The 22,823-nt window shown below is 38.7% G+C and overlaps 1 protein-coding gene across 3 annotated transcripts; it reads right to left on the reverse strand.

The window, feature by feature from the left end:
• Positions 1-5,671: 5,671 nt before the first annotated feature.
• On the reverse strand, positions 5,672-16,850 carry lnpa (limb and neural patterns a). Of its 3 annotated transcripts, XR_013965472.1 has the most exons (14): positions 16,769-16,843; positions 16,054-16,148; positions 15,441-15,482; positions 12,712-12,899; positions 12,553-12,611; positions 12,420-12,460; positions 10,210-10,290; positions 9,775-9,826; positions 9,472-9,693; positions 8,233-8,338; positions 7,790-7,860; positions 7,332-7,487; positions 6,719-7,037; positions 5,672-6,613 (listed from the first exon to the last, which is right to left on the reverse strand). XR_013965472.1 is itself a non-coding variant. In XM_080784960.1 (13 exons), exons 2-13 carry the CDS (start codon positions 16,078-16,080, stop codon positions 6,844-6,846), a joined length of 1,239 nt encoding a protein of 412 aa, XP_080641086.1. In that variant the 5' UTR covers positions 16,081-16,145; positions 16,769-16,850; the 3' UTR covers positions 5,672-6,843. The 3 variants fall into 3 exon arrangements, 2 of the variants coding, with proteins under 2 accessions (XP_080641086.1, XP_080641085.1); XM_080784960.1 differs by having other exon boundaries at positions 5,672-7,037; positions 16,054-16,145; positions 16,769-16,850; XM_080784959.1 differs by having other exon boundaries at positions 5,672-7,037.
• Between the last annotated feature and the right edge of the window lie 5,973 nt (positions 16,851-22,823).

The following is a 22,823-nucleotide window of genomic DNA, read 5'->3' on the forward strand; positions in this document are numbered from 1 at the left end:
TGGCCCAATGAGGCATTGCCACACCGTCAAGATGAAACGGCCATGTCAGAGATGATGACCTTTAGTGAAATGTCTTCAAGCAACTCCACTTTGTCACAGTTTTGATTTTGGCAGTAAATCTTGATTTTAGTTTTAGTCATAGTCTTTTGAATAGTTTTCATTAACTTTTAGTCACATTTTAGTCACCTGGAATGTTTTATTGTTAGTCTAGTTTTAGTCGACTAAATCTACAAGTGTAAAATGACTTGTGTCTTTTACTTATACTGGATCTCTTGTCCACTAGTCCCTTCCTAACATTTTAGTCATAGTATTCGTCAATGAAATCAACACTGCTTTGTACCAAGTACCAATTCAAGTTCAAGTATAGAACTACTGTCCACAGATACATTCAGGAGCTCTCCGCCTTCATAGCTTATCAAGGAAGGTGCTCGTATAACCACATGATGCTTGTTGTGTGCATCATTTTGTTTCCCAGATCCAGTATTTGTTTTCATGATTTCCTTAGAGCAAATTGATACCATAAAAGTTGACAGGATGCAAACTTGAATTTGCGTGCATGGCGTGCGCTTCAGAAATAACACTTGCATATTGTATCTAATATACGTAAGCCTGAGGACAGACTCAGTTGCAGTAGGCCTATAAATGCAAAACATGTCTCCGATGCTGAATAAAAGTTTGATGCCTTAATATAGTGTAAATGTGCGTTACTTAAATGAGAATTGCCGTGTCAGGGAGTGCACATAGAGTAGTGAGTTGTGCAAAGTTGATTCAAATTGTTATAATAAAAAAAACAATCTCAAAAACTATTTTGAGATTGTACTTCCTAGTTATGCCTTAATCACTTTTATTTCAACCTTCACCTTCACTGTTCTTTTTCTGCCCCTATGAACACAAGCACACATGACATATCCATTCATAGCTTGAGGAACCAAATAGAACAGGACGCCACTTCTCCATTGGACATTTGGAACTCACCACGTTCCAAAGAACCGCCATGTTCTAGTCAGTTCTTAATGGTGTTCTCCGGCTTGATTGGGATGAAAATGTGGATTGTCTGTCCTCATATCTGAGAGTGCGTGCGTGCGTGCGTGCGTGCATACTTTTAAATAGGATTTAAACCTTAGGAGGTATAGTAAAGTGACATTTTGTAGTAGTACTGTATATGTGTATGTGTATGTGTATTTATTGACTGTTCTACAGTAGGTGAAATAATGGTATATTCTCACTTAACACATTTCAAATAATGTGATGAACTGGCTTCCACTAGTTTGCTTGAACTAGTTCATTATACTGTACATTACAACATTCTTATAACACTTTCAACTTGCCCACTGCAAGAATCTACGCTGTTTCATTCCTCAAGATGAGTGAGACATACAGAAGACAGGACTCTGCACATCCCATAACTGTCCCTCCCTGCAGGTTTTCAAATCCCCCACTCATACACGCACGTACGTACATGCACGCACGCACGCACGCATGCATGTGCACACACACACACACACACACACACACACACACACACACACACACACACACACACACACACACACACACACACACACACACACATAGTGAGAGAAAGCTTTCTTCTTTCCATCTGGTAAAGCGGGCTGTTGTGATTGATTTGTGGGTTTGCTCCTTCTTTTTTTCTATCCATTTAAGTGAAATAATGTATGGAAGCAATCTGGCGACAGACATTTTGGAAAATCTATTTGAAATCATTTCAGCTCAAGCCATGGCAGTTTGTCTTCTAAGGGGAGAGGAGCAAAGGATAATTGTCTGCAGTCTAGTAAAACACAGTATAACTGCCATCACACTTGAGTGAGCTTATAGCCAGCTAGTCCCATGGCCTCTAGAAGATAGAGCAGTTAATGTTCCCTTTTATTTTAGAGGATATGTCACTTGTATCACAGATTTATACCATGATACAGCAATTTTGTCCAAACAGATGGATAATGGTGTCACTGGGAAAAAGCCCTGTTTTTATTGAGTTTAGAGCATATTGTTTAGAGAGGGGCCTGCGTTGAAAAGCTCTGCCAGCACTTTTTCCCTTTATCTCCCTAATCTTGCGAGTATTAGATTTGATCATTTTTGTTTGAAGGAGGAAAATGTGGCTGTAATGGCTTCCTAATAGCGAACACAGGGGAAACAAATCCAGGGACCATGTTCTGTAGTGCTTCCATAAGCACCACTGATTTATAGTGGTCTTTATGACAGAAAGGAAAATGATCTGCTGCAGGTATAAATCAGGTGAGGAGTAGGAAATTGAACTTAGATATCATCTTGTCAGATGCTTAATGCTCTTCCTCCTGTCACATTCGATAGGGCCAATTTGGAGAATCCTGCAGAGGTAAAAAGAAGACAATTAACAATGACAGTGTGGTAATAGATGAAGCCATAAAATGAACCTGCTGCCTGCAGGATGTTTTGTATGATTTCCACATGAGGTAGAGCCCGGGCTGTGTTGTTCTGGCCTTCAAAACACAGGGAATTCTTCTGTTGGTATATTCTCTAGACCACAAGAACATCTGCCCTCAAAAAGAAAGCATGTAGTAAAATAACAGGTGAAATGAGAAATGTGTTTCTTTGTTGTTGTCTGCTCTGTAATTGACACATGTATTCTGCATATGAAGTGCCTTGTAAATTTAAATAAACCCGGTTTGTCCATATCGATTCCAAGGGCATTTAATTCTCTACACTATTTTAAATTAATCAATATATCAATGGACAAGCAGAACATGCTTTATATACATGACTACTCAGAGACTCTGAAAGAGACAGTTCAAATAAATTCCACTAGTTAAATGAAATTTGCAGAGCAGTGTTAACTTCAGAGCAATTTTAGGCACATGCAGTACTGTATATGCCCCACAATACTATCACTAGATAACCATTGTCATGCACAAAGCTTCTTATGGAATCTTATGGAATATACAAGGTTTTATAATTCAAAATAATAGCTGTGGTTCATCCTTGCATCTAAAAGTCAAGTCATTTGAGTTCAGTGGATAATTAAGACACCAGAGTATATTGTTTATAGTAATGATTACATAAATTGTATTGACGCTCAAATAGATCTCATTATTCAGGGCGTAATGAGTTCAGGGTAGGACAGAGAATGACAATGCTCTCTGATCCCTGAATGTCATTCTGGTATAAACACGGCGGTTTATTGCCAGCATCATACAGCCAATGGCATACATTTATGATTTGACAGATAGAATGTGAAGAAAAAAAATTGAAACACATCCATCTAATTGGGTGCAGCGGTTTCAAATAATAACTTGAATTTTAAAAACTCATTTCTTGGAAGCGGATGACCTTTGATGAAATCCCTTTACGCTGCTCAACTTTGTCAAGTGGCAATTCAAGTCCAAGTAGCTAAGAAGTAATGACCAGGAATCTACTGTTTAGGAACCATCGCCTCTCATACCAGCTCATCAAGCCAAGCTCTTGTATAATCTAATTTGATTTTAATGCTTCTCTGAAGGGGATGCTACTCTTATTACAGTGTAATGATGCTGTTGTCAAGAGCCAATGGTGATCTCTAATATCTCAGCCATGATAACTGCTTTTGTGACACTCCCCGTACGTACCACATTGTCCCCGATACACAATGGGCTGGGCTGGGTGATACATTGTGTTACTTTGTTGGTCCTACTGCCGTTTACTTTATGATTGACAGAACCATAGTACAGCTTTAAAACTCCCTTCTTTATTATCTTTCTGTGATATGGTACTTTTTTTGCATTCAGTACAGTAGATGGAGGATAACGATAAAGGTCTGCACTGAAATGAGGAGAATTTTGAAGTGCTCACACTCGGGGGCAGCAAATGGAAAAGTGACAAGCCCGGTGCACTTGTCTATTTTACTTATTCTGTGCCTCTGTTTCATATTCTGCCTCGCACCACAGGGTTATTTTTCTCCAGGGTTCAGGAGGGCACGCTCTTTCATTTCTTCAGAAAATTGTTTCGCAGGATTTCAATCTTTGGCTGCTAGATATGACAAAACACAATATCAAGAACACTTATGTTTCTTATCTGCCATTTTTTCTGGGTATAAATAAAAGATCAGTATAAATTTAAGTCAAGTGGCCCCCGAATGCACATGTGAGAGATGAGTATGAAAAGAACTATGGACCTTGGGACAGGCCCACAGTACATTTTCATCATCTGCACCAAATTTACCTTGGCACTGCTGTTCTGTGTCATTTATCATCCTTGAAAATCAATTAGTGATTCTATTATAGCACCAACCATATAATCTTTTGAGTGTTTGGACAATCTGACAATATTCTGAAAAACTATTCTTTCTGTTTCACAACAGCATTGTTCATTGTTTCACAACAGCATTGTTTTTTTCTTTACATTATTTATATTACGTGATAGGTTATAGTTAGTTACTGTAGAGTGTAGATGCACTATCATTCCTTTAAAACTGCTGATTTGGGAGGGCTTAAGTTATCTCAAATATTGATTTACCTAATTATGTTTAAAAACACAACTATATACTGTGTCCTATCTCTGAAGTGATTCATTTGAGAATAGTTGAGAACATAATTTTATTAAACTGTTTCTATTTCCCCTGCACAACCCTGAATCTGTTTAATCACTCTATCCGTTCTGTGTGTTGAATCTTCCATACGGTAGATGAGATATGGTTTTGTGAACAAGAGAAACTGTCACTGAAATAAGATTGAATGCTTCTAAATTGATGAGTTCAAAACCTTACACACAAATAATAATTCTGACTGTGCAGTAAAAACTGTCACGAAAAACTAATATTTGACAAAGCACGGGAATAAAAAGAAAAAATCGTAAAAAAATGAATCCACAAGGCATCACATGACACATACACTCTAGGCCTTTTCAATACATTTACTTATGGTGATGCACATATTTGCAGCCAATGTATGGCATACATACAAGAAGCTCCCAATGGTGTGAACACATACACTGTCCTATTGATGTCCCATTTTTTTCCTGTTTGGCTCTTGTCAGAGGTCAACCTCAAACAGCATGCGGTGGAATCAGGCGTTACTGGTGGTGTCACATTGATGCATTACAAAGCCCAGAAGGTCATGTCTCTGTAAACATACATTATCAAAACCCATAGAAGATGTGGGATGTTGACCCATACCAACAGTTTACGGTGTATCTTCAGGGGAAAGGGTCGTGCGGAGGCAAAGAGCAACTTTGTAGCTGCAATGACTTTCTCGTTGCAAATGAAGAGGGTCAAGCAATCAAGACTGGTCGAGCTGCGTGTCAACACCATTATCTTATGCTGTCTGAAATGATCAATGAGCTAAAATAAAATGATCACAAGCTAAAATTGCCCTGCTAATGAAAATGGACTGTTTTAACATGCTCTTTTTAAATGTCCCACGGTGATGTACAGGGTAGTGGGGGCAGGGTTGCAGTTTGCAATAACAGCCTATAACACACATACAGGTAATTTCAGAAATATATTGACTCTCTAGCTTCATTGATTTTTGTGCTGATATGGTATGCTAAATTGATTACTACGTATACACAATGGATATAAATTTGAAATATTTATCGATAATCAGGAATCCCATGTTAACTTAAAATCCTTTTTTTTAAAGGGCTTATCACTAACCAGTCTGGATGAAATCAGTCTGGACAAATTCTGTGACCCAAAAGAGAGCAGTTTCAAAAGTTGTATTTAATTTCATTGAAATAACATTGGCATTCTCACACCTTGAAAAAAAACTAAAGTTGATCGACTTATATCATTTATTAAAATACAGTATATGAAAATATAAAGGCAATGGTACACAGGCAATATTCTGAAGTAGTGGAGGCAAAAGTGGAGTCGAGGCTAAAACCATAAATAGAAACATTTACAGCTGGGAGGAAACATCAGCATCGTGTTGACATAAATTCCTCCAAGTTATAACAGAAAATAAATAATGACCCAATGTAATCACAATTCCCATACACATTGGCTCAAAATGTTGCATGTGATCATTGCCTTAAGTTACAAAAGGCACTCAGGGCAGGTGCAAACTAAGTTCCTCGCTTCCCCCCCTTTTAGCAATAAATACAAGTCTGCATTCCTGTAATGGTACCATGACTGTGTAAACATGTTATTAGCACCATTGTGCTCGTGAGTACACCCTCTTATTCAATACTGTCATGAAAGGCACATCATTATAGAAAATATCTATACATATAATTCCCATATAAATAAAAATATAGATTTCTCATTAGACAGCCTATTTTTGTACACACCTACAGTACATATGACATGGATATAATAATACTATACATTCAGTCAAGAAATCAGAAAAACTGACATCTTGGAATAAAGGTTTTCCTATATCAACAAAACAGTAAGACAAGAAATGTTTTGAAGTTGACACATGTCTCCTTCCTTTCGGCTAATGCTTGGCATGTAAACAAACGGGACAACAAAACATTTTGGCTGTTAACAATTTCTTCTGTAGTCCCCATAGATGTGAAATTAATTCATCATTACTATTGCTACAATTAAATTCATCATTACTATTGCTACAACATATATATATATAGAGAGAGAGCATATTCTGAAAAGGAAATACTTGCTGTAAAAGATGAATATGGTTACCTATTGTGCCATACATTTGCATTTAATTCATCATTACTATTGCTACAACTATATAGAGCATATTCTGAAACGGAAATACTTGCTGTAAAAGATGAATATGGTTACCTATTGGCTTGTTATTGTGCCATTCTAGCTAATGGCGTTAGCATAGATTAACCAGTACCACAACTTAGCAAAAACAAAAATTGAACTCCAGCATTAATTGTGATCAAATATGTTGAAATTACTTTCTATTCTACTTCCATGGCAGACACATTGTGCTCGTCAGACACATTGTGCTCGTCATCAGACGAGCACATAGGTGGATCCGGTGACATTGGGGTCCCTTCCTCATTGGATGCAGGGCTGCCTTCTTCAGTTGTGCTCTCTGGCTCTTGGGAGTCTTCTTCAGTGTGAATATCAGACTCAGCCAGTTTGCTTATTCCTGAGAAATCACAGATTCATTCTATGTTTTACATGCATTTAACATATAACTGCTGACCTAACTTTAACCTTAGAATTGCTAATGGGGAAACATCCCTGTAGTGTGTGTAAACCGGACTCAAAGTACAGACAAATCGTTTTGTTGCGAATGAATTATGAGCCTGTAGATTGTTTATTTTCGGCAAGATATTTCATAGAGTGGTTAAGTACTGTATGGCCAGTACATTTCATGATGGCCTGTCATTATGTGCACTTCTAGTGGGTCCTTATCAAAGTAGGGTACTGAGTGACTTACCTATAACAGGCTGGTTATCATCTTCTACATCAACACCAGATGGCAAAGGTGCTTCAGATGACATTTTCCCATCACCAGAGATCTCAGCGAATTTGGGGGCTTGAGGCCTTGTCTTTCTTGCAGGGTTCAGGAAAAAACAATATGCACATCGGAAGGCTGAAATAAGACAAAACATGGTGCTTATCTGAATCTGAATCATTCTCATATATGCACACAATAATATGAATATGAAACCAATAATATTCTAAAAATAAAAAGCCACCACTGTATTAACACATCGGATCGATATGCAGCACTAGTTTGCATATTCAATCTTGTGTTTTTGCTTACAGAGGTCGGAAGTGGCAAAGGCATTTAAGAGCCATATGATATACTATGCTGCCAAAAGCTAGAGGGTAAATGAAGGCACAGTGTTTGATGGAGACTGACAAAGAGGGTTGCGTTTCTCTAAATCTTACCAACGTATTCAAATTCCTCTTTTAATGCCATGCCGTTATGGGACAGGCACTGCTGGCATATGAGTGCATATCTAAGAGGGGAAGAAAAACAATCTAGTTGAGTATGCATACATGGAACGACATTACTGAGACATCATTCTGTTGATATATAGGATGACATTTCTCACAGTCCAAGCAGTGCTCACTATTAATAGTAATCCACTAATAATCCTGACTCATTCATCAGCATATTAACCTCATTTCCATGGAAGGAATGTGTCAAATCAAAACTTATGTCTATTGAATTTGAGATATGGATCTTATACATTTGTAGGGCGTACGTATATTACTGCTCTGTATTTTTTTGCAAACATAGAAAGGCATAAATCAAGGAATGGACAATTATTATTAGTAACAAACTGGTAAAATTCAGTTGCGTAATTGAAGGAGTTGCTTTACAGTACCTGTTCTGAGGGCCATCTCCAACAAGGTACTCCATGACCCTGTCCATAGCACCCCTCTCCCTAGGGAGCACAGGTCTGGCAAGGGGAGGGCCAGGGGGGTGCATCCCTGTTAAAGTACAACAGCCATGCCTATTAGTTGCACAGTCCACTGTCTTGAATACAAATCAGTACAAACTGGGCAAGGCTCGATGAAAATCCGGGCAAAATGGTTAGGCAAAGTTAGCTGCATAAGCCATGATAAATGTAAGAAAACCTGCCCCCTTTTTCATAATGACTTGAAACTGGATATCACTTGCAAAGCACGTGCAGATTCCCTGCTGTGTTGGTGAGGTGTAATTAATATAATCTAACATCAAGAGCAATCATAGGAAGATGACTGGTCATTTCTGTGAGACTTGGCAGAGTCTCAGTATCCTGCTGGTTATTCATTTACCAACATATGGAAACTCTGTGGTGACTCTTTGTATCAAATTGCTTTTCACTTTCAATTTTCACCATAAGCAACTGATATCATCAAGTCATATAAACCATTTGTGAGCTGTGCTCGATGCCAACGGTAATTTTACCTGGCATTAAAGACATTTAGTGAGATTCTACCACCATTGCCCAGAGAACAAACACAGGGCTGGCTAATTAATCACAGTTAACATAATCTTGCTTTCGTGCATACCTCACAGTCAGCATTCCACATGGCAATTACAGCATGCTGCTTCCTCTAGGAACACATTTTCCTTTACTGTTAGAACTTATTTGCATCTCGTATGGAGTATTCATAGTCTAGAATTAATTTATATTGAATATTTAATTTGTCCAAGCACCACAGATACCATACAACAATCATTCTTTAGAGTACATAACTTCTATTTGGCCCGCTGACTTTTCAAATCTAGCAAAAGTGGAAGCAGGGATTTAAAATCAACCCAAGATCACAAGCATAAACAAATTATTCGTCTTATAGAATGATTGCAGGTAACACATTAATTATCACATTTTAGGCTACACAAAAAGTGACCTAAATGTACATCCTAAATTTGTAGATGAATGATGAACCATTTTTACAAAAAGGTTTAACCATTTTAATCAAAATTGTCCATTACAACCATAACATATCCCACCAATGCTGACAACCACCCATACCACAGAGCCTTGAACAACTGGGGACACACGAGGCAGAGATGAGTAAATCGCACCTTAATCGACCACATTATGAAGTGGTCCCCCTGCGTGCAGGTAACTCACCGACTCCGTGAACAGGTGTGCCAGGGGTCATGGGCCTCCTCATCAAGCTCTGCTGAGCAGCTACAGCCGACAGGCCCCTCTCTGGGGGTCCGCCTGGAGCGGAGTGGGGGGGTCGTCCAGAGTAGGTGGCCCCTGAAGGGAGAGGGGGGCGGGCTGAAGCACTGCTTGCAGGATTCACCACTGCTGCGGGGGTCCTTGGAACGATATTACGCTGACGGAGTTCTAAAAAGGAGGAAACATTGTAGGCTGCAGAGCCAAAACAGGGCATTTACATAATTTTGTTGTCTTGGATAGGATTGTTACCTTGTCCTGGTTTTGGAGTCATTTGGGGGCCCACTGGAGTGGAGTCAAATGCCTGAATTTGAATAAGAAACAGAAGACTTTTTTAATTCAAGTGATAAATCAAAATAAATTAGATGAGTGGCTATTACACAAACCTAATTATTATAGTAAATAAATTAATCTACTTATATAGTAGATTCATATAGCGGCGGTGGTTCAGGGGTAGAGTGCCTGGATGGTAACCGCAAGTTCAAACCCGGGCTCCCCCAGAGTTACTGTCGAAGTGTCCTTGAGCAAGACACTGAACCCCTAATTGCTCCTGATGTGCTAGTTGGTGCCTTGCATGGTTTCCACTGCCATCGGTGTATGAATGTGTGTGTGAATGGGTGAATATAATGCACAATCTCTGTAAAGCGCTATATAAATACACCATTTATAGTACATTATGTAACTCACATTTTTCTTGGAATCAGGATCAAATCTTTCCAGAATCATTTTTGCATTTTTATAGGTTTCAGTCTCCATAACTTCTTCAAGCTGTAAAACAACAAAAATGTTAACATCAGAAGGATAAATTATTCAGCTGGTTCAGTGAGTAGAGAACTCTGATTACTATAGGATAATTTCAATAACCAGAATTAAACAATCCACTATTATCCACCTATTATTTACTTAGTGCCAACAGTGTAGGCCTTACTTTCAGTAAGTCCATTGACATTATTTACTGCTCAATCGATACATTGAGGACAATACATCAATGATAGAATAATGAATGGCGGTATAACTGATCAGCAACACAAAAACATGCATCTGATTTGGCTGATTATCTGGGGTAACAAGTCTTTTTGAAACTTAAAAAAAGGGGAAATGCCACTCTGGTTCTCTATTTGTACAAATGAGCTGTATCGAGTAAAATGAGCTCACAGGTAGCTCTCATCAGTCCAGACATTTTAGCCCTAATCTAGTACACAATGCTCCAGTTTTGCGCTTTACAAATGACTCAAAGCGAGATAAAAAATTAAAATAAAAAGCAGTCTGAACAAAAGACAATCAAATATGGAAATCAGTTCATTTCAATATTTTGTTTAGTAGTCTTCTAGCTAGTTCTTCAAAATTGATAGAAATTCAACCGTCCCAATGCTGTGATTTGTACACAGCATTGGGTACGATGAAATATTTCAGTGTTGGAATTTCCCTTGAAATACACCAAAAACATCCATCATGGCATTAAAAGTTAAGGTGACTGCGATATCTTGTGCGTGGATCTTCACATCAATTAAGAAGCAAATATTTGTAGTTGTTTACATATAATATGAAGAATAATTGCAATCACTACTTCGATAATGGAGAGTGTGAAAATCCATCAGCCATAATTATTGAAAGCTATTAGACTTGACATTGGATGACAAGCAATTTCTCCAGATTTATTTCTTTCTGGCACTAAATGCTATTAATTAAAGTGACATTAGCAGAATGTTTACTGAGCTAAGTCACTGTACCGATCAACAGCTGTCTATATTGTCATTAGATTATTTATTAAGAGTAGCAAATTATTATCTGCATACAGAATGATTTCAAAGATCAATACAACAGTTAACATACAGGCCAAGTACAATACTTAAAGTGAGAAGTGAAAAACTTCACTTACTGTAGATGAAGACCATTATGCATCAATTTACACAAAGATTATAGAAATAAGATTACAACCACCAATTTAACTAGTTACGGCAATTACAATCAGGTCTATTGACATAAATATGAAGTTTCTCTCATTGACTTCATGGTCATGTTTTCCACAGGACAATTCTGGGTCATTTCAGAATTAAATTAGACAGTTGTCCCCTCCATGCTCATTAGACAATTTATTCACAGGTTATTCTTCAATTTTCCTGTCTGCACTTTCATTCCCACCCATGCATTAGTCTTTTCAATCTATACTCCCTTCATACTGCTTTTGAGGAATATTTATTATGGCATTCTAGGAACAACTTTGTCAATCACTAGTATTTTTTTTTTTAGCAACACTAGCGATGTACCATTCCAAACCACAGGGCTCATGGCATCAATGAGAGAAACATTTTAGGTCACCAAAAATCTATGTCTTCAATTATGACGTATCATCAAGATGTAGGACAGTGGTTCTCAACCTTTTTAGGCCGCAACCCCCCAAAATAATCATATTTGAACTGCCACCCCCCAACCCTGACAAGCACTTAGGGCCGATTCATACGAAATCATTTCGGCACTACAGCGCCGAAACAGCTGTAAAATAGGAGTATGAATCGGCCCTTAGAAAGTGCTTGTCAGTTGAAGCATTACATTTAGGTTGACTCTGTTCCAGCTAAATAGTGAAAAGTTCACAACGCCTCACGTTATGAGCTTGTAGATCAGCTACTGTATATATGCTATATTCATAATTTGTGTCTTTCTTATATTATTTGAGAATTTGGCCAAATGTTTGACCAGATTTTATATTATCGTTTGTTGATTACATATAATGCAGTAATCCTTCCTAATTTTTGTATTGTATTTTTGTTTTAGCAGTTACATTGTCAATTTATCATCTGGGGACCACCCAAAAGTCATGTGACTGGGGGTCCCGACCCACAGGTTGACAACCTGTGGGTTGACCTGTAGTAGAAATGCTCCCTCCAGCATGAACTTACTATTTTCCGCTTTTGTGCCTTCAGTTCCTCTAAATTTTCATCTGAAACAGAAAGGTTTGCATTTGATTTTTGACCACTTTCAAATCAAACAAATTACAGTAATGTATGCATCAACAGCAAATAAAACACTTACTGTTTTTCTCGGTTCTCCGTGAAAAAAGTGCAATAAGCATCTTTCGAAGAAGCCACACTCTAAAAGAGAACAACACAAGTAGTTTTTTTTTTTAAGTTTAAAATGCTTTTCCACAACATACTATATATGAATATTTGATCAATTATCTTGTATACTTACAATAATGGAAATATTACAAAGGGAAGAGCGATTATAAGCCGCCCCATCGATTGTTCAGGCAGGTACCACACATACACAACTACACATGCGATTAGGTAGAGAAGAACCGAGTAAAGAAGCAGTCCCCCAACCCATTTCTTCAACTGCTTTTGATATTTGTCCCCATATTCCTCCAGAATTTGTATATCCTGCCAAAACAAACACATTAAAACAGAAAAATTAAGTAATGAACCAAACTTTGGGAAAACATATAGGGAAAATGTACTCTTACGATACCCAATGAAGGGGTTGGGTATGTCCGTATTTAATGGAGTGTACTACTTTGCTGCTCTGTTTTCAGGCTGTCTGGAAATACTATTCATGATTAGTCAAGACGACATGCTTGACTTTGGTCAGTACTGACCATTAAGTTCAGCCATAGCACACATGCACCCATTGCACCAGTGTTTACTATGGATTCCATTTTCCTTTACAGGACACACTACTCCGGGCTAATTATCTCCATCCCAAAAATAGTCTGCAAATAGACCAGAACCAAGTCTCTGTGGACAAAGTCATTATACAGTAGCATGTGTGGCTGTCACTCCAGGGTTTGTTTTAAACAGATCTTCAACTCAGCTGCATCACACTGTCAGTTTGCATAGTTTACCCAAGAAAATAAAAAGCAAACAAACCTCAATTAGGCCTAATCCCTTAACACCAGTTTCATTTTAGAATATGTGCAATAAACCAACTTCACTCTCATATGTATAAACAAAGAACATCAGTGTGATGGGGGAATTAAAGCATTCAGACTGTACCAAAATGATTTCCACCAGTAATACTGGACTGTGGTAAACCAATTCAACTTAAAAGGGATATTTCACTTTCAAACATGTTTGAGGTCATCTACTTGGGCTTTTGTGAACACCCCAGACAGTTTTTAAGTTGTTTGATTCAGTATTTAGATATTTGATATTAATTTCAACAGACACGCCCCTTTCCTATACAATCCCATTGTAACCAAACTCCATTTTAACCATGTAAAGATTCATTTAAAACACCTGTCCTTACCAACTACAATTTTGGCATTTAGCAGCCGCTCTCAATCCAGAGCGATTTACAGTAAGCAAGTATTACACAATATACAATAGTCATCAGTAGAATATCTGTGAGTATAAAAGGTGGCATAAAAATGGTTAAAATGAATATCAAATATAGTTAGATATCTACCCCTCCCTATGCCAGTCTAAGGCCATTGTTCTGACAGGGAATCTCAGAGATAAATCATCTACTAGGGATATGTTCCTTACAATACTTCAGGGCAAAAATATTGTCACTGAATTTCAAATGACCATACCATTGTCTTTTCTGTTTGCATTGTTTGCATGTTCTCCCCCAGCCCCGATATATTGCCATTGCGTTTCAGAAATGGCACATGGTTTACCCTTTTCTGCAGATTGTATCCAAAAAGTGAAGGTCCGATTATGAGCTAAACTAAATTTAATTTAGGAACGGCCAAGAAAATCCAAGTTGCGGCATGAAACAAGCATTTAAATCGCTTGTTTAGTCAGCTGCTTTTTCAAGGAAGTTGAAAAGCTTTAGCAGCTCCCCGGGTCTAATGTGGAATTAGATTTTCCAACTGACTTCAGTTCAGTCCACACGCACAACTTCCTTGAAAAACATGAAAGCGGCTGACTAAACAACCGATTTAAACTCTCATTTCTTGCAGCAACTTGGATGTTTTTGGCCGTTCCTAAATTAAATTTAGTTTAGCTCATTGTCGGACCTTCACTTTTTGGATACAATAAGAAAACACAATGGGAGGGCTTCGCCTCGTGACCTCATCTCGGAGCTACAGAATGAGCGTAGGGACTGAGGGAACGTATCGGGGCTAGTTCTCCCTGTGTCCCCTAGAGCAGGGGTTCTCAAAGTTTTTAGCTGGGGACCCCCGGAAATGCTTTGGCCATGACTCGCGACCCCCGGCCCACTCCCCTCCCCACCCCCAATACAAATTAACCACTAGAATAACCACTAATAATAGAGAATACATCATAAATAATCATAAATACTGGAACCAGATATAATCATTAAGGAAAGTTTATGCATGTACTATGTGTACTATGTAAACTCTAAATTTCCATTTCCATTCCATTAAGCTGCAAAATAAATAAATTAAATTCATATTTTTAATAATCTGGGGACTCCCCAAAATAATTTGGCAACCCCCCGAGGGGTCCCCCAGGTTGAGAACCCCTGCCCTAAGGTAGGTACCCTCATAAAAAATGCAGTAATCCTGGTCTCTAAACTACCTCCCCCATGCCAGTCGAGACACCTGATGGAGGGGAAAGGAACTGGTCGGAATAATGTGTTCCTTCCGCGCGCTACGTCTGGCCGGGGAAACTCCCCCCTGTCACGTGAAAAGAAGCAGCTTGGACTCCTCATACATATAAGAAAGCATGAGGTCAGTCCGCTGCCCTCCCCAGGTTGGCAGAGGAAGTGTAGTGTCCAGGATTACATTAGATAATTGACACTGGGTGAAGACATGTGTTGCAAAATCGTGGGATGAATTTTTTAGAAAAAAAACATTGTCTTTTCTCAATAGTCATTGGGGAAACAATGTGAGTGAAAACAAGGACACATTAGAGTAATATAGTTGCTTATCATGGACAACAATACACAACCAAGTGCAGACCGGTCAGAGAAACAAAAATGTGACATGACAATCTGAAGGCTTTTGTTAAACCTACCTTGTCAATGCCTTCCAAAACCTCCACAGTGGATGGTTTGGTCTGCAAGATAAAAAAACATTTAGAAATTAAAGTAAAATAATCAAAATGTGAAATTAGACAACAGCGTTTGTTCTGGGCTATAACAAATAATTGTATGCAGTTTACAAACATTGCCTATGTTCCTCTGTATCGAGTGCAGTACATGACTTGTTTGCACAATAATTTGGTGTGAAATAGCACAGACTAGTGCAATGTGAGAGCTCTGCTTGTTGTTATGTGCAACACGTGTGTCTCTGTCAGCTTGCCATTATTTGTCCTATCTACTTAGTTTACTTTCTACATGCCAGTCTGAAACAGGAGTTCATCCAAAGTGTGGCATATACATTCAGAGATTATTCTGTACAATATTGTTCATCTCTATTTCAGCACGTTAACAGCACATTATTCATCTTTCAAAGCATGATACAAGTTTAAATAATTTAAATGCATATATATTCAAAAAGCTGTGCTCTTATGCCACATGACTGTGGCAGCACTTATACTGTATTTGACAATTTGAACATAGGTTACTAATGCAGCAGCACATCTGGATTAGAAAAACAAATAATACCAGTAAAATGTGTGTACAAACCTTCCACCTTGAGACAACCGCCCCCATCTTAAAATAAAGGGTATTTGATCTCTTTCACCTTTAGCTTAAAGCCACACAAAGAGGCTCTCCACCTGCTGGCAAGACATGACGGTCATTGGCATTTGCAGGAAATAGCAGAAGTAACTGTTGCACACTGCACAGTAGATAAGCAACCACACAAGTTGAGCTAATTCCGTTTAATAATAACAACAACAATAATAGGCATTACAGAAAGCTACAAATATTAGTTTACTTCCGTTTCTGTGAGTATCGATGTACCTGCTCTTACGAATTTAGGCAAGCGTTTAAATCAAATGTTATATACTGTATATAAACAGAGTCTGAACACATTCTAAAATGACTAGCAAAACAATTCGAACACGGTTGACGTCAGAGCTACTGAGCTTCTTCAAGAAATATGCACTTCGGCTCGATGTAAAGGCAGCGGTACACTTCACAGAGAAAGGTTTGTGTAACGTGAACTATGTATAGCTTCCAGTTGACACACATACCTATCTATAAACGTAGCATGGCCGAAGGCTACACAGCTAGCTTCAGAGCTATTACTAACATTATCTATTAGCAAACTATTGCAGCTAATAGCGCTTGAGCACGTCCAGCACGCCCGTCTGCTCTGGCATGAACTAGTGCCATGAAAGCTCGCACATAACAGAAATTACATCAATATTCACTTCGATTATCGGGGCGTATTTACCTTTGCATGTATTCAGTGATGTTGTGTGCAAAACTGTGCAACTCCTCTGCTGCTCTTGACTTGACTTGAAGTGAACGACGACGTGTTGTTGCTGGCTAGGGGGAGTGTCTGTCAATGTAAGGGAGCAGCATGCAGCCATGAAAGGGGAACATGTTGTGCCAAGTTATACTTTGTGGTTTGAGTATCCTCGGGACATGAAAATCCTCTGTGTAGGCTACGTGTGAGGTGGTCTACACTCTACACTGTCTCATTACCCTGGATCAAACACTTTATTGATTGTTGATTTATGAATAGACTTTAAATGCAAGCTTACTTGATTGATTGATTGATTGATTGAAGAATTTATTAACAGTTTTACAGTACATTTCAAGCACAACTCAATACAAGACTGTTAACTGTTGACAACACCATAACGCATTACACTTGTTTACAATAGGGTCCACCATGTTCAATTCATAATAACATTTAGAGACGTACAAATATACACTACTATATAGCCAAAAACAGGAAATCATCATAAAGGAGGTAAAAAACATACAGTGAGGGGGAAAAGGTGTGGGTGGGGAATTCAGATTGTACAGGGTCCAGTTTCGAATTGCAGGTGCCATTTGAGAGTGGTTTTGAAGGAGTCAAAGGATTTGCATGTCTTAATGACTGTTGGTAGGGCGTTCCACATTTTGGTGGCATAGGAGCGAAATTAATTTAGTCCCTTAATTGTTTGTGCTGAATCTGGGTTGCACTTGCACATGGTTTGTTGAACTCCCTCTGGTGTTGTGGGTGTGGACTTCGTTGACATTAAGGAAGTATTTAGACAGGTACATGGGTATCTTGGTGGTGTATCGAATCCTGTGGACCAGAGTCACCAGACCCATTGCAAGATGCTGTACTCTGTCATCAACCCTAAGCCATTCCAGCCTGTCAAAGTGGGCAGGGGTGAGGTGGGTTCGGGGAGTGAGGCCAAGTAGTAGCGTGACCAGTTTGTTTTGGGAAGTCTGGAGCCTTGTTTTAAGGGCATTTGAGGTGCTGTGGTACCAAGAGGTGCATGCATAGTCGAAGAAACCTTGTACGAGGGTCGAGGGCTCCTGTTAGGGTCTTCAAGGTGTTTTTGTTGACCTGTATAGGAATCTTGTTCTTTGGTTGACTTTTTTGATTATGTTGGTGGCCATTTTATCACCGGAAAGATTTGCCTCCAGGATGGAACCTAGGTAGGTAATTTCATCTTTTCGTGTGATAATATTGTCACCCACTCTAACCAATGGGTGTTCCCTTCACCTCCACTATCTGTTCTCTCCCCTCCAGGTAGGATTGCATCCATCTCACTGATGTGCTATCAAAACCAATTGCTTTTAGCTTGTTAACCAGTGGTTCACGGTGTCAAAAGCCTTTTGGAGGTCCAGCATGACCATGCCGCAGTATTTTCCAGCATCCACCTTGTGTTTGATGTGGTCGCTCAAATAGAGGAGGCATGTGTCAGTGGAGTGGGATGTTCTGAAGCCAGATTGGAATTTAATTTTTTTTTGTGGCAAGATACTTCAACCTGTTCATAGACAATTTTTTCCATCACTTTTGAGATGGAGCTAAGAATAGAAATAGGGTGGTAGTTGCCAGGGTCTAATTTGCTCCATTTCTTTTGCAGGGGGGTTACTTTGGCCAGTTTGAAATCTTGGGGGACCTGACCCTGTTTGATGGAGAGGTTTATTATGTGGGTGATGATTGGAGCTACAGGGTTGGCGGAGTCTCTGAGAAATTTGGAGGGAATATTGTCATGGCCAGTGGCCTTGTGGGGTTGAAGGGCACTCAGTCTTTTAAGTACCTCCTCAGTTGTTACCATTGTCAGTTTGAAATCATCTTTACAAATCGACATAATATTTCAAATGAAAGAAGTTTGGGATATGAATGTGGATGCTTAATGTGAATAGCCTATGTCTGATTATCCATAAATCCACTGCAAGATAAAGATTCCCCCCGAATAACGGTTTGTTAGCTTATTGGGGTCCACAGACACCGTAGCTGGTGAATGGTGAATGCCTGGACGTACCAGCCAAGGCAGCTATTCTCAGGTTAGGCCTTTGATCTTGCAGGCTGTTGACATTGATTGATTGAAGGATAAAATTAACAGTATGCCGAATGGGTACATGTCAAATGAAAGCACAACTCAATACAAAAACGACACACTGGTAAAGCATTACACTTGTTTACAACAGGGTCCACCCCATTGACAACTGGCTGCCAACCGTGTTGTAAATTTCGGATCAAAAAGCATAATATCAAGTAAAGATCACACCTGTGTGAACTGAGCGGTGCAACTATACGTACTGTACTGTAGTATTTGTACTGTACAGTACTGTACTACTCATACTGTACTGTACTGTGCTGTACTGATCAAAAAGCATAATATCAAGTGATCAAGCATACAAGTAAAAATTACACCTGTGTGAACTGAGCGGTGCAACTATACGTACTGTACTGTAGTATTTGTACTGTACAGTACTGTACTACTCATACTGTGCTGTACTGTGCTGTACTGTACTACTCATAGAGTACTGTACTGTACTGTACTACTCGCACTGTGCTGTACTAAAGTTCACAATCATGTCCTTGGTCTTGCCTACATTCAGGAAGAGAGTTTTCCTCATACCATTTTGTGTGTGTGTGTGTGTGTGTGTGTGTGTGTGTGTGTGTGTGTGTGTGTGTGTGTGTGTGTGTGTGCGTGTGCGTGTGCGTGTGCATGCGTGCGATGTCCATCAATAACCTTTTAACGTTACCTACCAACAACAACATTCAAACGCAGTCACAGAATTTTGGTGGGAGTCAATAACACAGGCATAGGACACCATAGGAGGAATGGTGTTCCTCCTGGCAATCGAAAGATGCAGTTTCAGTCATAGGTTGGGTCCAGTCTGTGATCTCTGGTGTAGCCGAGCTCTTCCAGTTTATCAGTATCAACTTGACTGCAGCGTCACACCTTCCTCTTGACAATACAACCTAGATTCTCTGTGGGGTTCAGGTCAGGCTAGTTGGCTGGTCAGTTAAGCACGGTAATACCATGGTCAGTACACCAGTTACTATAGTTTTGGCTCTGTGGGCAGGTGCCAAGTACTGCTGGAAAAGGAAGATCAGCATCAACATAAAGCTTGTCAATGCACGGAAGCACACTGTAAAACACTGTAAAATATCATAATAGATGGTTGTGTTGAGACTCTGGACTTGATAAAACACAGTGATGATTTAGGCCATGTTATCTGCTGGTGTTGATCCACTGACAGTGAAAACTTAACAATAGTTTGTTTCAACACAGCCAAGTTTTTAGAGTACATTGTGCTTCAGTATGTTGACAAGCTTCATGGAGATGCTAATTTTCCTTTCCAGCTCGATTTGGCGCCTGCCCACAGAGCCAAAACTACTAGTAACTGATGTACTGACCATGGTATTACTGTGCTTAACTGACCAGCGAACTGGCCTGACCTGAACCCCACAGTCAGAGAATCTAGGTTGTATTGTCAAGAGGAAGGTGTGAGACAGAAGGCTCAACAATACAAATGCATTTTATATAACTGAACTACTCATTATCATTGTCGATAATATTATCGACATATTATATATATATATATATATATATATATATATATATATATATATATATATATATATATATATTAAAACAGTATTAAAAAAAAAACTATACAAATGCATTTACGGCTGTTATCAAAGCAAACCTGGGCTTCCATAACATCTCAAAAGGGACAAAGGTCCATGCCACGCCCCATTGATGAAATAATTTGTTCAAAAGTAGCCCAAACCAAGTATACAAATATATTTTTAGTGGTCTCGTAAAATATTCTAATATTAGATTAATATAAAATTGTTTTAAATAGCCCACTTCACTTTATGCACAATTAATTGAGAATATATATAAAGTTTTTTTACACAATATTCTAATTCATTTAGATGGAGTGTGTGTGTGTGTGTGTGTGTGTGTGTGTGTGTGTGTGTGTGTGTGTGTGTGTGTGTGTGTGTTTATATATACCGGTATATGTATATATATATTAGAATGTGGACAGTAACCTTTTGCTATCCAATTTGTTCACTGACCTCCATGCTAAACTCTGAAGGCAAACACCTTCACACATGAGTCAGGATACCCAAGTCTGTTACTGTGTACATGTTTTATCTTTGTACTATGGTACATTGGACCCTGGCATTTGGGTATTTGCTATACTTCTCCTACTGTGCATTGTCCTTGACAAAATGTACAATATTATTGACAATACTTTCTCATTAAACAGCAAGCTTCTGTCTCTATGCTGTAGTTAATGTGGCCTACTAGCTACTGTATCTAGTGATCTGTGATGTGATGTTGTAATCTAATGGAGTCCAGCATGTCCAAAATGCCTTAATTGTCAGTGGTTGTTCGCCCATTTCTACACCAAATTACTTTTTTTGTTGTCCCAGCATGAATTGCCAAAGAAGATTTCTTATTTGAACCTCATAGGCAATCATGTAATTCCGGTTTTCAAATTATTTGGGTTTAACTAGTGCTATTATCAAATTAGTACTTACAGATTCAGTGTACTCGTTATAGTCATGGGTCATTTCACTCTTGATTGAGTGATTGATTGATTGAATACTTTATTAGCAGTTTGTAAGAAGAAGAAGCACAGTAAAGTACAGTTCAATACAAGGTCTGCTAAGAGGATGTTAAACCCAATTAAGCCTATATGGCTTGTTTCCATGGGGTCCTTTGTACTCAATTCATAAAAACATTTAATGACAGACAAATATACTCCATATATAAACACTTAGAAATGAAATCAAATGGAAAAATATGTACAGTATTCGTGGCAGTAGGCTTTGACTAATTACAGTGCTAGTGCTATGACTCTCTTCTGTGATATGGATACTATTCTACAAATTCTGATATGGAAGCACTAATCAATGCAGAACGCCTGCATGCCTTTTAGGAAGTCACATGCTAGCAGATGCCACACGTGAATAACTGTTGACACTACACACGTTTTTTTCCTGACCTCATTTCATCTATCATCTCCTCTGTCTACTTCTCACAAATGTCCCAATTCAAGCATATCTTTGCTGTCGGGAAGAAACCACTTAACTGCAAAATGTTCATTTTCAGGAAATGAAAAATATACATACAGAAATTAAGAAAACCTTATATTTCGAAAACAGAGCAATACTGCCTCATCAAAGTTGGTGTTGTGACTTTATATATTGTCAATTACTTCCATGAGAGGGGGAGAGGTGGTGGAGTTAGTTTCTTTAGCAGACAGTTTGAGGGTCCAATATTTTCGCAACAACACACAGACAATAAAGTTCAATAGCAATGATTTATGCAAAAACTAAAACCTCAAAAAGGGAGTAGGTGGTTTCCTCCCGACAGCAACTAGTTGACAAGGCTTAAAACTATAAATCTTTGTAGGTGGTACCTTTCCTGTTAGCAGGGCTGGACTGCATTCATTCATTGGTTGGCCCACTCTTTGGGCGGCCCACCGGGAATTTGCCCTGTACGTCAACCTTTAACGGCATTGCATTCTCAAAACTTTGTACTGTACATTTATTTTCATGGAAAGTTCTTCTATTTTAAACTATACCTTGAATATCGTGTTCTCATATTGGTTATATAACCAATATGAGAACAAGAACCATCTAAACACAAAGCATAATTTCTTTATGAGTTTGGGGGATTGCTTTCTAGTATTTTCACTGATTTTGACTGCTGTTGCTGCTGCTGCTGAGTGCTTAAAGATCCTATTACTTCTGAATTCAATTCATTGTATGCAGGTATCTCTGGTCCAATGTAAAAACATAGGCATGGACCAAGTGATTTTACATGGTTTAGATTTTAAGGTCCCACAAATAATTAATTTAGCAATTTTTGCCTACCACCAGGCCCGGATTAAAACAATGGAACTTAGTGGAGCATCAGCTCCAGGGCCCTCAGCTTGCAGGGACCTCATGTGCGAGACTATTTCAAATAGGTACAGCTGTTGCTTCCGTCGACAACGTATTCATAGTCACCGATTTCAATGTTATGCAA

Source organism: Protomyctophum bolini (assembly GCF_963924005.1).
Source record: "Protomyctophum bolini genome assembly, chromosome: 16".
In the NCBI taxonomy this organism is placed as follows: domain Eukaryota; kingdom Metazoa; phylum Chordata; class Actinopteri; order Myctophiformes; family Myctophidae; genus Protomyctophum; species Protomyctophum bolini.